This window comes from Pseudopipra pipra, chromosome 18, assembly GCF_036250125.1.
Source record: "Pseudopipra pipra isolate bDixPip1 chromosome 18, bDixPip1.hap1, whole genome shotgun sequence".
Classification (NCBI taxonomy): domain Eukaryota; kingdom Metazoa; phylum Chordata; class Aves; order Passeriformes; family Pipridae; genus Pseudopipra; species Pseudopipra pipra.
The window spans coordinates 10,898,581-10,916,496 of record NC_087566.1 but is presented as its reverse complement, the minus strand read 5'-3'; the positions used below and the strand labels follow the sequence as shown (position 1 = coordinate 10,916,496).

General features: G+C 41.3%; 1 protein-coding gene across 1 annotated transcript in view; it reads right to left on the bottom strand.

The window, feature by feature from the left end:
• Positions 1-17,916, bottom strand: part of TMEM132C (transmembrane protein 132C) — a 202,185-nt gene that overhangs the window by 40,395 nt on the left and 143,874 nt on the right. Inside the window, exon 4 of the mRNA XM_064675196.1 lies at positions 11,952-12,135. Coding sequence (XP_064531266.1) covers positions 11,952-12,135 — 184 coding nt within the window. The remainder of the gene's footprint in view (positions 1-11,951; positions 12,136-17,916) is intronic.

Genomic DNA, 17,916 nt, shown 5'->3' with positions numbered 1-17,916 from the left:
ACTTCTATAAACCTCTGCTGACTTCCACCTGAAGGGCTGGGGTCCTACTCAGACAAAACTGATGGATGTAAGTGACCATTAGGATAATAAGACATGATTAGAGGGGGTTTTCAAGCACTTAGTGATGATCTGGATCACAGGGATACTTTTGCTGTTGTCAGTTTATCCCTTCCCACGTTGCAGATGTTCCCTGTGGTTGATATGAAACCACCACCACGGGTGGAGGATGGACAGACAGTGTTTGAGAGCAGCACAAAGTCATGCTGGGCAGCAAAGACGGGGATCTTAACATGGTTTCTGAAAGATGGGAGTCAAAACCTTCAGAAAAAAGCTTAAGAAGCCCTTCAGTGAGGGCCTGATATTTACAAATACTTATGTACACTTTTTAGCTGGGTCTGTTTGTAGTGCATTCTTCAGCAGCAGCAGGAAAAGCTGCCAAGGAAGTATATCCTTTGAGAAGGTAAACTGCACACTGAAGATACCCACATAGTTACAGGAAAAAAAACAAACAACAAACAAACAAACAAACAAAAAAACCCAGGGTATTTTTGGGGACGTGCTTCACAGCAGATCCAATTCCCAGTCTGCAGCTCTGGGAAAAGACTGAAGTGTCTAAGAGCAGAGTGCCATTTCCATGCTCTCAGGTATCATGCCTGGCCTCCAGATGCTCTTCCATAAGGGCACAGGTCTCCTGTAGGTCCTGTGTCATGCCTGGCAGCCCTGAATGGATGGCTCAGACTCTGCAGCATCTTTAATGGTATCAGACACCTCCCTGCAGGCATCTGGATCACCTCCTTTTTGCTTCCCCCTGAATTTTGTGCAAGTTTCCAATCTGTCTTCTTGTGCTTCAGCTCCCCCTGTACAGAGGGGCTCTGCCCTCACTCCATTTATTAACTGTGGAAGTAGAAACTCTTTTCAGTCAATGAAATTTGATGCCTTCTATAACCTGTAACTGGAACTTCACGTGGAGCCCCCAGATTTTACTGCATGGGAACCAAGTTTTACACAGTGTTCCAAGCCACATAAACTATTGATGATGAATAACAAAGAATAAACTATTCAATTTGGAAAATCAAGGTAAAATGTTATCTACCCTGACTGCCCCAAGGGATGGGCACTGCACTGATCTGAGTGTGGGGTGGTCTGCACTCTACAGCTGGGGTGCAGTAATTTTAAATGCTTTATGGACTTCAAGGATTAAGTCCCAAGGACAATGTCTTGTTTTAAGTAACTGGGGTACTGCAAGATACATGGATGATTTTTATGGCCACTGTGGAGGTTGTGAACTTGTTTTATTTGTGTAGATTAATATGTCATGGATTATTAATTAGTTACTTTCTCCTTCTAACAGACAGTATTCATCTCCTACAAGTTCCTAACGGTCCTCAATTTTTGTCCATGCTCTTGGCTGAAGTTTGTGGATGTCAGAACCCTATTTAAACCACAGCGCAAGTGAAGTAGGCAGCTTCTGCTTCAGTATTTCAATTTAGTTTAGTCTATTTTGAAATCAGCAAGAGAATATTTCTACTTGCTCCTTTCTTATATTGGCTGTACAGTTTTAATTCTCGATAAGCAAAACCTGAAACAAAGACACAACAAATTCTTACGACACTGCTATGAAAAAGTAGTAATAAAAATGCAGAAAATAGGCATTATTAATTCTTATCCTTGTACCTATAGGATTTTTCCTTTTCAAATAGTTTATTGATTTCACTGACTTCATAGCAGGTCCACATAAGCACAAAGAGGGCAGGAACAAGATTATTTGCACTAATGAGAGCAGATACTGTACAGACATCAGAAACTTAGTGCAGCTAAAAAGATGAGAGAGTGACACAGGAAAATTAAATTATTGATCAGACACATGTCTGATAGACTGGTAGCCCTTATATAGAAACTAAACCTGGCATATATCTAGAAGAAGGCAAATTAAATATATACAGTATGTATAATCACAGATTCAATTATTTCCTCCTTCCTCAAGCAAAAACATGTTTTACCTTCAGGGGTTGCTTGTCAAGATCCTGCTGGCTGAAAGCTCATGGCTAGAGAACCATCCTTAAAATAGGTTGCTATGATCATTGTATAAGTCACGGATATGACAGACAAAGGGATCAAATCCATTTGTTTAAAGCAGTATTTTAGTTGTTACCATAACCTGGAGCAAGCCCAGTGACCATTAACTTTATCTGAGCATCTCACAGCAACTTACAACGCTGAAAGAGACTTGAAAAAAGATTTGTGCACTTGAAAGCTTGGCTGTTTTTTCCAACTCTTGGATGGCCTAATAAAAGACATCACCTCGAGCCACAAACCTTGCCTCACTTATATTTTTACTCTTCAGGACTAGAACGGCACTGTCAGTATTGAGGCTGGCATCCACGTTTAAGCAGGGAATTTTCCTTCATAGAGAATGACCCTGTAAGCCAAATACTTGCATTGTAACGCAGGAAATATGAACCACTGTGACTGTTTTAAACCTGCTGTGGGCCTCAGCCAAAGATCCAAAAAAAGAGGCAGAAACTAACTCCAGACCTGCGGCTCCCGGTCCACCAGACCATTCCTATTTTTGCATATCAGAGTCTCCCAGTGCTTAATGAGTAGTCCATAATGTGAATGAGGTAAGAGCAGTGAGGAGGAATTACTGAGTCTCAAATGACTTATTTATTACCACACCAATCTCACTCCTGAAGATTCCAAGCATCCTTAAAACATATGCCGCAGGATACCTGGTGCCAGCTGGCAGCTCTGCTCTTTAGTCACTGCTTTTCAACGCTTCCAATTGACATTTTGTCCCAGATCCAGAATCTAAAACAGAGTCTTCTCTGCTGGCTCAATCCAAGCAGCAAAGCCCTATAAAAACTTCTCTTGCTATTGGCACACAGGCACGTAGCACCCTGTACAAAATGATTCAAGAGTACGTCCGGGTCCAAGACTGATCTCTTTGGTTTCTGCTGCTGACATAATATATGCAGCAGGAGGCCTTCTACCTTCTGTTAGCTCTCCAAAATGAGAACTCAAGATCACAAAGAGGTTATAGCAAGCCTTCTGGATTTCAGCCAGTTGTGCACCGTTTCAGAACACAAAAGGAAGAGAATTCACCTTTAAATCACACAAGGTGATTTTGTTCACCATTGTCTCTCCCCATCCACGTCCTGGTAAAGTCTGGTTTATGCAAATGAAAATAAAAGTGTTATGCCAAGGTAAAAAATGTCCACATTAAAGGGAAAAAAAGATAAAGTGGATCTCCCTGGAATGGCACACTGAGACTTAGACTCAGTAATGAACCTTAAGGTTTGAACTGCAAGAAGTACTTTGGGAGTAAAAGGTATAAATAAATGTGCTATGCTGCAGAACCAGCCTAGATGTGAGCACATTATGTGGTGCAGTAACACACTGGTGTGTTTTTCAATACTGAATTTACAGGCTAATGTTTCCCTCCATCATTTTCTCAAACTTCCCAGTGAACTTGAATTATTTTTTTACACTTATTTAGCTTAAGCAAAATACTCATTTCACAGACTCCAAAACATGCAGAGCTCTGGTCCTACAGGGCCTTGGAGAGCAGAGCACAACACAGTCACTAATCCTGGTACTGACAGTCAGCATTCAATATTCACCCACTGTAATTAATAAAACTGTGCTGTTGCTATTTTTTACTAATAGAGGATTTCCAAAAGCAAATTGCAGCCATAAGTTACATCATTACAGACTTATATTATTGTTCTGTGAGGTAACAAATCTTGCAGAAAGACAATCAGCCTTGCTAGAGAAAAAAAAAATACAGAGAACAAATCAGATGATTTGGACCTTATTAAAATTAATGTCAGTGGTACTTTTTTTTTTCCATTTGCTTGCTGAAATTCCCTCTCTCCCCAGTGTGTTGGTTCACTGACGGTCATGCCATGGTGCTGGTGCTTTAAATATCAGGCATGATTTGTTTCTGAGGGAAAGCCAATCCTGACTGTTCACTGTCTGTGCTGATTTACTTTGCTGGGCCCTGCAGTTTAACTGTGGTTGGGGCCACAGCCACAGGGGACAAGTTTTGGTCTGTTCATTCATTTCAGCACATGTGCAACAACATGGAGAGCTTGGGCACTGCAGGAAGACCTTTGCATACAGCCCCTCTAACTTAGAAAGGTTAGTTTTGCTGGTAGTCCAAGCTTTGGTGCAGTTTTGGTACCCTTTTCATTCTGGGATTATGAACAGATCAAATCCCATCCCCACTGCTGCTCTCCATGTCTTTTAGCAGCTGCTGCAGAAGGAAAGAGCCAGAAGCACAATGCCAGCTTTCTCCCCAGGACTGTGCTGAACCCTGTCCTGGGTTTTGGTCTTTTATCTCCCTCAAGCAGAACTATTGAGTTTGAAGTACAGATTCCTAATGAATTCCATGACAAACATCCTCAGTGATGAGTGTCTGGCTGGATAATGAACTGTAAACTGAAAGCAGGGTAAGGCAAACATGCATCTGAGAGCAATCCAAAGGTGAAAAGTTGCTGGGATTTAATGTTTGGGGGTAGCTCATTAAAACACTGAAGCTTATAAAATACCTGGTGATTTTCCCCCCCATGCTCCCTCATTATCTTCCATTAGAGTAAAGCATTTTCTTGTTGTCTCGATAGTTTCACTGTCCAAGCTGTAACACCTCAGGACCTCATTAATCAGAGTCCAGCCCAAACAATTCAGAATTCTGCTAAGTAAATACTTCACCTGATTGTGAAGAGTGAAGCATTCCCCAGAAATTTTAAAATTCTCTTCACAGATCAAAATCATCGTTAGAAGCTGCCAATTAAGAGAAATTGCTCCTGTTTTTCAGTAAAGGTCATGGCTATCCCAACTAATGCTCGAGCTGGCTCTGGCTGCCAACACACCTGGTCTGCTCTGGCAGACACTGTTCAGATGTCATCTCCCTTAAGTGACAGCAGGAGGAGGTGGACACCTTTACTCTCTAGGGTAAACCACAAATGTTTGCTGTTTGGAATTAGTTTGGACAGTGCCTGGACATGTATTTATGAGTTAAGTCAAGACAAGTGTTCGTTAGCTAAACGTAATGAGAAAGCTCGAGTTTAGATGAGCACTAGGACATTAACTTCCACAGGACAAGGCACAATCTAGCAGTGGAGACTGCTGAGTACAACTCCCTTTCCAGCTCTGGCAGCAGCTCCTGAACAAAGCCCTGCAATGTTCTTCCATCTCCCTTTACATTCCTCTCAAATCCTTGGCAGCAGAAGTGCTGTGCTGCAGGAGGTTCAGTCAGGCACAGCATCTGCCTCCCTGTGTTGGCCATGGGTGAGCTCTGGTCAAAGCCTGAATTGCTTAACACACACTACAGTCTCATAAATTAGGAACTTCTTTCCTTTTAAATTCCAGTCCTGTGTCAGCTGCAAACTTTTGCAGAATATCAGCCCCTGAAATTGGTCTCCTGCTCCTTCTGAGAAGTGCCTCTCTGCCCTCCTCCATCTGATCTGGCTGTGAAGGCAGCAGGGAGGGCACACAGGGTGAATACAGCCCTGAGCATCAAAATAGCCAGCCCTGGAATGTCCTCCTCAGGCACATCATGTGGGACCAGAGCTCACTTTCTGCTGGCTCTGCGTGGTCTCTGCTCACACATGTGTGGTAGCTGTGAAACTGCCTTTGTGGTTATGTTAAACAACCAGAATTTTAACCAGCTGTCATTTCAAATATAAACTGTTATTTAAGACGTCTTCTTCTGATGGAGCAGCATCATAAACCTGAACCAACACTTAGAGCAGCCCCCAAATCCTGCCCAATCCATCACAAGAACAAAATGATCTCCAGAATCCACACGTGACACAACACAGTGCCATGAACTGACACCACAATTATCTGCAGCAGAATGTGGACTTGACTCCAGCCAACTTGCAATGCTGAGAACCAGCACAGAGGCTCCTGTTATTATTAAGTCTTATATTAATATCTCTCAGAGATCTTTAAAAATCTAGAAACTAGCTGGCCCCACCTCTCCTCAGCATTTTAAAATCTCAAAGTAATCCATTCAAGAACATTGTCAGATATGAGGGCTGCTGGAAGAGGAAATTATTCATACTCTTGTGCTGCATAGAAAATGACATACAGCTTGATCCAATGGAAATATTAATTCCAGCCAGCTGAGATAGCCTTATTGATCCACTCTCATTTCCTGCAAAAGGTAGGACTGAATGTGACTGTAGTAAAGAAAAGCAAAACAGAAGCTAGAGGCAAAAGTGCAGGGGCTGTAGAAATGAAGACTGGGACTTAAAAAGGCGCTGTTGAAATGAGTCATTTTGAATTCTCTCCATTGCCTGCATCTTCTGACCAATTTAAGATCAATGAACAACAGTTCATCCGTTTTTTTGCTTTTGTTTCCTGATGGGCAGACAACAAAAGAGCCAATTCTTCACAGATAAGATTAATCAATAAGCATTGCTAGTCACAGCCTAGTGCACTACGTGACACGGGCAATTAATAAGCAGGTATGCAGGCTCCTGAGTTCTTCTGCTATAAACAGAGAGCAATGGCACAATCTTTAGTGAAATTATATCCACCATAAGTCTGGAAGGAATGCTATCCTGGTTTAAACAACTGCAACCTGCCATGATGGAAATTGTAGGCACAGAAGTGATCTCAGTCACTGCTTCTCCCTTAACATCAGGAGATTGTAACTCTGGTGTTTCACACAGGGCACTCAGTGTGGTAACTGGGCTCTAAAAACTCCTGACTTCATGGTACTATTTAGGGCTTCACAGTTCATTTAAATTGGCCCAGTTACTATTACTAACAGTAATAGGATAGTCTTCCATAAAATAAATTTCCTTCAGCTCACGGGGTTCATTTTATGTGATCCATAACTGAATTATCTGAGGCAATACCTGTCAGCTGAAAAGTCTGATACGTAGATTATCCATTTGTTTGTTTGTGATAAGCAAATCAGGAAATGGATTTTATCTTCTGGAAAGCTCCTCAGTGCCTGTTGGCCCCGCTTCCTTCAAGACTGAAAGATGAACAGGAGTGAGGATTCTGCACTTGTGTGACCTTGAACCAGACAGAGCTTTATGGTGTGAACTCATGGACTGTGCAGGGATGAAAACTCTATTTATTCAGGTCCATATTTTAAAATGGTATTACAGGGACTTCATTACAATGAAATACCTTAAAAAACCCTTTACCTTAGGGAATGGCATACATAAATGTGTGCATAAAACAACACTGCTTCGGGAGCTAAGTTTTTGATCATCTCTGTTTTCAAGGTAAGCAAGTTAACAAACACACATAAAAGTGTCAAAAGTGCTTTTGGCTGAGTCACAGCTCTGCAGCAGGTCCATTCTCCTGCTTCTGCAGCAGGACTGTCAACACACTGAGTTCAGAATGCAAAGAAACACACAAGCCAAGCACTTCCTAATGAACAACTACCACCGAGCAAAAAGCAGGTGTGGAATTGTCCTGCCTGATAAACAGCTACACATTAATGCTGGGTTTGCCAGGTTACTCTGCACAAACACTTGGAACTTGGATTAAACAGCATGGATGCTGTTTCACAAGGAAAAGATGCTTTTACATCAGTAGAAAGGCAGATTATTATATCTTTTATGAGGCCCACTGGTACAGCTGAGGAGAAGAGACAAACTCCTGAGCACGTGAGGTGTGAAAAAGCAGCAAGAAACTTTCAGAGATACCTGAGAGCTGTTCCAACTTTGGTTTGTTTGTAAGGAATTATCAATGCATTACAGAATCTGATGAATGAAAACTGAAAGACCCACTGAAAACCAGTATTAGTGTTATTTTTTTTTTAAAGAGGAAATACTCATGGATAAGCAAGTTGCACGGCTTCCCACGGTGACAAATGTCTTCAAATTTAGACTAGAACTCTCAGAGTAAACTCCTGCCACTTCAACATTTCAAATATCTGTATTTTATGCAAGTCACAGACAGGGATCAACTTCAGAGAGAGTTTATCCTGCTGCTGAAGGACTACTGCTTTAGTTCCATATACAGGGACCCCAAATGGCCTTGCATAAATATTAAACCATTGATTCCCCATCTTCCTCCCATGAAGGAGTTTTCCTTTAATATTAATGTGCCTTATTGGCAGCAAACAGTGCACTTACACACAGGTTTTCTACCTTGTTCCATCCCAAAGCAAAATTTCATAGTATTAAAAACATGCACTATCCATTTAAAACATGAAAAGAAATCTCTCGCTGACTTTCCCAAAATGTGTCCTCATGTTGAACACAAACATACAGATCTCTTCACTGGAATTTTTGTGTTCACATACTATAGATGTGACCAATTTGGGATATTTCAATCTAGTCAAGTGGAAAAATCAACATAGTTGGCTACATTTGCTCATGACGGGATAGAAATTTGAGGGAAATTTGTGGAAAGTAAGTTAAAAAACCCTGTACACCTTAATTGGCAAATTCTGAGGTTACTTGTGATTAATTGAGGAGGTTTTCAAAAGCAGCTTAGCAGATAATTAATTAAGCTCCTATGAAAGCACTTTCCTAATTGATCCTGCAACAAGCAAGATGAAATTAAAAAAAAAAGCCAGAATAGGGCACAACTCAGACAGTAGATTTTTCCTGTCAGCAGACAGTGGGACATATTTTCTGCTTTGCCTTAAGAAATTCTTTTATTTTCTTATTTAGCTCTCCTACTTGATGAATTTTACACCACCCAGTTTCTGTAGCTGTGGTATCTCACAGCTGCTGTGATTTAAGTGAGTCAAGAGATCTGAAGGAGGCATTGTGTGCATCTACCTTTCTCCATCTGCATCAAATGGTCTAATAAATGACATTACCTCCTTACAAATCTTGCCTCAGTTAACTATTGCTATTCAATGATGGAAATGTAACATATAAATTTAATCTCATACTTTGAGTGAGACATACAGAATCTCTTGCAGCCTGCAGGACACTGAGTAGATGGTTGTCCCAAATGCCACACTCAAGAGTTTGGTAGTGAGAGTACTACATGTGTCTGTGACTAGGATGTATTTTGAAGCATCACTCCCCACAGTACTTAACTAAAATTCTGGTATGTGAGAGTTAGGAAGCAACAAACCAGTCAAAATTACATTTTCCTAACTTTTCTGTCTCATTTTTCTCTCCAAATACCTTGAAGGGTGACACGTCCTCCAAAATTACTCAGATTGATTAACTTCCGAGCTCGGGGGAAAAAAATAACTTACCTCAAATTTACAAGTCATTTTTTTCCCAGGGAAAAGTTATTACACTTATTTTCAGCCCAGCAGTTTTGATATCTCTTGCTCCTATTATTTCACTGTAGTGTGCATTGTAGCAGCATCTCTGTGTTGCTGTTTCTTACTTGTACACACTATTTAGTGCAGTAGTTGGGCCCCTGGAACATGGATTCTACTAAAACCCTCTCTTTTGACTATATGATGAATTTCCATTGATTTTTCAGCAGCTTTATCCCACCACTTGCTCCGCTGATCCAAGTCCTATAAGGCTCTTTTAAAATTTCAGGTTCAGTTCTTGCTGACAGTGTCAATTCTTTAATCTCCTCCAAAATACCATAGCAACAATTGCCCTAATCTTCTGAAGACCGCTTGGTTTTCATCTTACTACTTTTTTGTAATGTAATCAGGCATAGGGCAATAAAAGAGACATGATCTTTCTTGCTTCATAAGTTTGGAATGGCTCACATGAGACGTGCTTTACTCCGTGAGTCAGAGAGAACCTTTATGTTACAGTCAAACCCAGCAAAAGTTTGCTGCTTTCACCCTCAAAACACTGACTGGGATGCCCATCAGACCAAAGGCAGAGACTCAATCAGATGCTACACCCCAACACACCACAACATCTTTGTTTTCTGGCCACCTTTACAAATTTGGAATGGCAGATTTGGCTTTTCCTGTTTCAGCAGTTTTGCTGCAGGAACACCCCATGCTTCAATCAGCAAAATCTCCTTTCCCTCCAGAGGATTACGAAACCCACTTGCTGATAAACAGTGAGATCTCATTTCTGTACACAATAATGGGCTGCTGCTTTACAGTGTGTAGTGAAGATAAAGACTCTGGTCTGACTTCCCAGCATGTACAGTATCACCCTCTCTCTTTTTGGTGTGACTCTTGTTTCTGAGCAGGAGAAGTGCCAGGTAATCAGCTCAGCTGGAGATTAATGCCTAAATGAAGAAAGCACCCTGGCTGGATATGCAGTGTTAGCTAACAGAAAACTCTGAAAATTCCCTTTATCTACTAATATCCTGCTAGCAAAGCCAATTTTACTTTGGTATCCCATCCAACTGGATTCTGTTAACACAGTATATTTTGGCTCCAGCTATGTGTTATCACAAGGTACAGAAATGAGATAAACACAAGAAAGCTTTGCAAAGAGAAAGGTTTAATGATTTCATTGTTTGAACCCTTTGCACAACCCAGAGTGCCTGTTGGTAATCTGTTGGGAATAAAGGCTCTTGCCTTACATGATTTATACAAGGCTAAATTCATTCATTCAGACCTCCAGTTCTTAAAGGAACCCTTGTAGGCAGATGAATTTTAATGTAGAATAGACACAACTCTACAAGAACCCTGTATGCAAGTGCAAAGGCACTGCACCCTGACAGGGATATTAAAATCTTGATTCTCTGAGATACGGAATGCAGAGAAGAAGCTGATGAATTCTTCCATGAAATGAAAAGGAAGATGTGAAGTCTATTGTGATGTCTATTGTTTGGTATTGGAAGGCATCCACCCCAAAATAAAACCTGACCACAAAATTCTTCTTTACACACGTTCTCAAGTCCTCAGAGGGCAGATGCTCAAACATGTATTCCCTGTTCAACCTGACAGGTAATGAGGACAATTATTTCCCTCTCAGATTTGAAATGCAGTCCAGGCTTTCTGCTGACTTAACAGACTGTGGATCAGGAAATTGCTGGGCATGACCTCATTTCATATGAGCAGCAGTTTTACTCTTCAAAGTGGAAGAATATATTGAGGACTAGGACTTCCAGGAAATAATACTCATCTAATTATCTGCTGAACACTGTTCAAAGAAAAGATTGCCAGAATTATGCCACCAAGATTATGCACAGGAGAGGCTAAATTCACAAGAAGGACAGATATGTCCAACTCATCTTCCAAACCCTGAGCTCAAACACTGACTAATGGTGGCACATGCAGTTCCTCTATTAATTGCCACTTGGTCCTGTTCCAGGTCCCTGGCAGCTTTCTCCCTTTCCTGAGATTCAGCACGATTTCCAAAATAAATTCTCAATGCCTACTTCACCTGGGAGCATGGAATAAGTTCTCAGCATCTACCTGAATCCAACAGAAAATAAAATGCCTGCCTAATAACAGCACACCTGAGATGGTGGAGAGTCCTGGGAAACATCTTGTTTTGCTAAAACACTGTGCAGAGAAAATAGATTTTAACCCAAGGCATGGAAGTCTGAACTTCATCCTTCTTAAATGTATTATTGAGGCTCTTATTATTTGCTGTTTCTTACTTGAAACCAGAAGTTCTTACACTATCAGGGAATAAGGCAGCAGAATTAGTATCAGGCTCAGCCTACTAAGGATCAAGAAACTTGGGGCTTTAGCAGAAGGTCCTTGAGGCCCTCTGAAGTTGATCTACAGCTTCCAAGTTCGAGCCATGCAATGGAAATAAGAAATGGGAAGAAAAATCTACTTGGCTTTGTGTTACCAGCTGGTATCCTGGAGGAAACCGTGCACGCCAAAAACCCAGGGTTTAAATCTGAGAGAGATGTTTAAAGTGGCAGCATCCCTTCCTTCCATGGGAAGTTCATAATGTGTGATGTGCACAGACCATTGAAGGAGAGGGTGATTTTAGCAGGCAGTCCCCTCCAGCTATAACTGGGGAGGAGGACAGAGAGCAGCACTCCTGGGTGAGTCTGTCTGAGGCCAGCACACGTTTTCTGAGACCACACCCAGGCTGGACAGAGCGACAGCTGAAACAGGTTCTTACCATTGCCAGTGGAACAATTCCAACGAGGTCCTTCTGGCAGATGAAGATTTCAGACAGGGTGATGTCCGTGGTCCCCCTCCGAGGGTATTCCACCTGCCAGGTGATGGGCTGTGTTCCTGACAGGCTGCTGAAGCTGGTGATCTCAAAGTTCAGCTGCACCACCTCGTGGAACAAACTGTTGCTCCTGAAAAGAAGAAAACAGGGAAAGGGAAGAGCTATTACTTTTGCTGGAGAAGGCAAATGAAGTGAATTGTGTTAGTTCCTGGAAAATGAAGCTGTTTATGGTCAGATATAACACAAAGCCTTTTTCAGTCTGCAACCACTTCAGAGCATGCAAGCTGGAATTCTGCTGAAAGGGTCAGCTGCTCTTACAGTGAGCACTATGGAGACATAAAATCCAAGTTATTGCATCTGATGAAAGCAAAAGATACTTATTCCATTACAAGTTTTATATAACTTTATACGTAAGATTCAACCCTACTACAAGATGGATTTGATCCCGATCAACCAAAGTTAAGTCCAGTGCAGCTCCTGAAGACTGAAGAGCCCAGAATTAGTGCAGTCAAAAAGAAAACCAAGGTTTGTTTTATTTGTCCACCACCAAAATCATACAAATCCTCAGCAATGAAGCTCAGTGTTCCTGAACTTCATATGTGCTGATGGAAGCCATTAAAAAAATTAACAAGATTAAATGGTAAAATGGCAAGATTAGTCTAATCTTAGAGGTGAACTCTGGAAATGAAAATCTCAGGCAGCTGAGACCAAACGGAAAGAACAAAGCTATATCCAAAATATACCCTGAACTCAGAAGGTATAAGACTATTTGAATAACAAATATGAAAAGACATGCTGAAAATGTTTCCCTCACATTAAATTTCTTTAACTATACCAGAAATAATAAGAATATATGAAAGAAATTCGCTGGACTATCTGCTGCTTTAATTAAAAAAAAAAAAAAAGTACAAATTACTTTCATCAGAAATTATACATTAACTTTTCTGGAACTTTCCAAATGTCTTCCCACAGTGCAGAATGTCTTAATATTTCACAGAATATTACTTCAATCTAACCCTACGCTGTAATAATTTTAAAATGAGGAGAATGACAGGCACATTCCTGGCTTCAGTAACCCAATCCCAGCTCCATCACACCTTTGCCTGCATTCATCACATAACAGCTTCAATTTTCCCTCTCCTCTTTATGTACAATACATGAAGGCCCATTTCTGAGAAAATCCATCAAGAACTGATCATGTACGAAGCACTTATATTCTCAAGTGCTAGGCTTTCTTTTTACCTCTGAACAGAAATCACCATTTTTTTGCTACTTAAGACATATTCTCTGCTTTACTTCGCATGATTACTTTGAAAGCAAAATGTGCTCCCCTGATAATTATTATTTTGATTATGGGTTTTCATTTGGATGGCTTACTCTGAAAAGTCTTAATACTGCCTAATGCTTTAAATTTATTTCCTTGCTGTTTTCTTGCTGTGTCAAGAGAGACACATTGTACCACTTTTGCAATAGGGGCACACTTCCTCCATGCATTTAAAGAGTGATTTTGGGTGGAAATGTGATAGATAGATGGGTTTAGCAATTCATAACTCAAGACCAGCCTATTGCCATTTGAAGAGTTCCTACTAAATAAATCTTACAGCTTGTAAATACAAGGCAATCGCAATAACTGTAGTTTACACACTTCTGGGACATCTCAAAATGAATATATACTGGATTGAACTTTGTAATTTATTTGAAAACATGATTATATGCAAAAATACCTGAATCACCTGAACTACAGTGTTCATTTAGCTGTTAAAGGCACCATTATGCCTTAGATTAATGACACCTGAAATGATATAATTTTCACCATTTCTAGTTCTGATGCTTAGTAAGTGACAGAGCAGAAGTTTTCCCACGTGATTGACTATCTCGGTGCTTCCACTTACACTCAACAGAGAACGAACTCTTGCACACATCAAAGCTGCTCTAAGAGCTAAAGTACCTCAGGAAAGTTTTCCAGATTGAGAAGTTTGCATGCATTTCTCCAAACAGCCTCTGAGCAGACGTGAAACGTGCAGCTTTACAGCCAAAGCCTCCCAACTCTGCCAGCAGGGTCAGAGAGCTCCGGGTGGGAAAGGGCTCATTTCCAGCCAGCCCACTGACTCCCAAACCTCTTCTCCCTTTCACTACAGACACAGCTGCCTGCATTTTGCTCCTAGGATTGAAGGAGAGGCTGTGTGACACACACAAAGTCATTTGGGACACTGGGACAGGGTGAGGAGCTGGTCTGTGTTTTTCCAAATCTCTTGTTAACCACTGCACCATCATTCTGGCTTCACTGGGAACCGCAGCACTTGATTCTAATCTTACAAGGTCTTCAGGACCATAACATCATTCTGTACATGAGGCATATTTTTGATAATTGAAGAGCTATTCTGTGAAAGAAATCACTGTTATCACCTTTGACAACACAGCCTCAAGACACCTGCTGAATTTGGATCTCCAGTTTTCACCCAGCCCTTGGTATCACTCATCGAGCTGCTCTGGCCAAGTATCTCCTTGACCCTGACAAAGACAAGCTGCCTCTTCCCAAGGTATGAAGTGATGGTGGTGGAGAGATATAAAAAATGTCACCAAAATTCATGTACAGAATTCTGTAAAACTGCTAAAATATTTCTTCTGCAAAACACACGATATAAAATATTAAAAAAAAAAAGTATGGTAGAAGAGAAAGGTTTCCTTGGCACTTTTCCAGGATGACCTGCATAATTATTTCAACACCTCCACCTGTGAGTGAAGCACCCACCTCCCTCCACAGAGACACAGCCTTTCTACAATGTCACACTCTCACCAGTTTCCTCCTTCTCTCTTCACACAGAAGAAACAGAGAGATGATCAACAGCTGGGAAAGCATCCACTTGAAAAAAAATATGCCTTCGGAGATGTGTAATGGCTGAGAAAAAAAACTTCTCATGAAGCACATTTAATGTTCAGAGCTTGTTCACTGACTGAAACAGCAGTTCCTTAATATCCAACATTTAGAACTGCTCAGCAGCCGGAACAGCAAGTAATTATAAAACTTTTCTAAAGTACACAGCACGTAGTGATTACAAATGAAGCTTCCTGAAGGCAGGGCTTCTAAGGAATTGCTCCAGGGTGGATATATGAGTCTAATTTGATTGGATTGAGAGTTCCCCTGGGCCAGTTCACTCCTTGGATTTATCTTAATTTATAAATACGCTAATCTTTCATCAGATTGGACCACGTGCTTGTGCAGGGGAGTAAGGACTCCCTTTGACCTGCTCAGCAGCCACGGGGGCTCTGGGGCTGGGCACACATTCACCAGTGAGGAGCACTGAACCCACAGCTACTCTGGCTGGAGCAGATGGGCACTGATGAGGTGCTACTCATTGGTCACAGCAGCTGAGCCAGCAGGTCGGTGATGGGGTTACTGATTCACTACTGGCACAGGCCAGCAGGAAAGTGCTGCCCCGGGAGAACGTGCTGCAGAGCCGTGGCAGTGCTTCTGAGGAGCACAGTGTTAGAAAAAGAAGGTGGAAAAAAAATATTCTCCTAATGGAAAGGCAGTAAAAAATGCATAAAAGGCAAAACAGAAGTGACATTGGGAGAAACTGCCACGTAACTCACCAGCTCCTGACAGTTCTGTGGACAGGACACACACTTGTGGTATCAGCTAAGTGTTAATCTGACCAGGACTTTTGATTTTGGAATAGTTTTGAGTATGATATTAAGTATTTGCAATCATTTATTGATCACTCAAACCTTCAGTGCCCCGATATTTAACCCAGCACTGGTTGTATCAAAAGCTGTACTTAACTTCAAGGCAGGGGATTTAAAACAGGGTATCATGTATACACAACCCAGGTCAGCTCATGGATAGATGTGGGTAACAGAAGCAAACCAGATTTTGTTTCTCTGCAGAGGTCTAGTAAGAGGTGGACCAATGTTAAACCTGTCAGTGTTGAAATGGTTTGTACTGGCCACACAAGGCCAGGGCTCAGCTGAGCCCAGAACTAGAGAACCAGGGGCCCAGCACTGCAAAGGCTTTCACAGGGTGCAGGGGGAGAGGATAATTACTGAGAAAATACCTCAGCTGATGCAAGATCCATAAACAAACAGAAATCTTTGCCGAGTGCCCGTCTGCATGTGCAGACCAGGGGTCTCTGACGGGAGATTTCGCAGTGCTGGGTTATTGCTCTAAGTAATAGAGCAGTTTCGACTCTTAAATGAGTGAATCTTAGGACTGCTACGGGCTAAATCAATAATTTCGATTTATTACAGTGGCTCTCAAAAGAGAAATTTTAAAAAGCTTAGATTAAAAACATTTTTTAGCCATCCTTTATTCCAACAGATTTTTACTGAACGCGCCTGGGGATCCGAGAATACTTCGACCTGCTGAAAATTTAGCAACTCCTTTCTTCTCTAATGCTCTCCAGTCTGACAGTGACATCTTAATGCAAGATCAGCACTTACTAAATGACATAAAAAATCGAGAAGAGTACAAACCCCATTATCCCTCAGTTCCATTGCACATCTTAGTCTTCACTAAAATGAATGTAGTGGAGCACGTTATTACCATGTGAAGAGACAAACTCCTCAAAAGCCAAAGTGGACCCCAGAGCAATCTGTACTTCAGCTCACCCACAGATGCACACCAATGCTTCTTCCCAGCTTGGAAAGGGTAATGGGGTAATGGGGTACAGGGCATATGTTCCTCTAAGAAATTTTCAATTTCTTGCCCTTCTGCACCTTTTCCTAACCCCATTTGATAACTGGGACATCTTCAGTGGACACACTTTAGGACCAGGATGAATCATGGCAATTTAAGAAAAATTAACAACACACAGAATTGGAACTCGGTCTGGAAAGTGTGGCTGAGGATGACTTTAGAGATCACAGAATGGCTTGGGTGGAAAGGACCTTAAAGATCATCGAGTCCCAACCCCCTGCCATGGGCAGATCCACCTTCCACTGGACCTGGTTGCTCAAAGCACCTTCCAACCTGGCCCTGATGAAGTTATGTGGGAGCTCTTTGCACATCAATTCACTTCCCCAGTCAGCACTCAGCTAACAAAGGGTGGCTCATCAGCAACCCAGGTTGATTTGAATCAGTTACCTGTGAGCTAAATGCTGTAATATCCACCCCTGGGACCTTTATCCATCCATTTCCCATCTGAAACCCTTGATCAAATGCAGTACAAATGCTTTATAGAAGTTTCTTTCAGCAAGTCCTTAATAAGAGCTGTTACAAAGTTAATCCCCTTGAAAAATTGTGGAAAGGGTGTAGTAATTACAGAATAATGCTAACTACTAGAGACAAAATGCAGTTTAAATATCTTATTTTGCCCAGCTTTCATCTTTCAACCATAAAAACCAGCAGAGGAGAAAGAAAAAGAAGATCTATTTTGACAACTAACAGATAGGGAGGACATCATTTTATGGAAAACTACCACATTAAAAGTATTATGAAAGTCCTCAAAGGAAAATATCCAAGGTATAACTTAGCAAACTCTTGATCAAGATAGCATAATATATATGTGTATCTTCAAAAGGATGATATAATGCTGTACTTGATTTCTTTGTACAGTCCAGATCAGACTTAGATTACTTAATAAGGTTTCTTAGCTTTCTTGTCATAAACTGTGATATAAAACATAGCTTCTTGATTAAGGTATTTGGACTAAGACAGGAAATCTCATTTCACTTCCCAGCTCTTCCACAGCATCCTTTAATGACCTCAGGCAAGACATGAAGACACAGATCCTTACAGCTAAAATAAAATCAATAGGAATTAGGCATCATGGGGCTTTAAAAACCTCTGGTGCCTGTCTTCTACTTTAGGCCCCTGAATATGGTACCTTCATCACGTTGGTCCTGAACCCCAGGATCTCAGCTGGATTCAACCACATGTGGGCTGAGGAAAGAGTTTAAGACGCTCATGGTT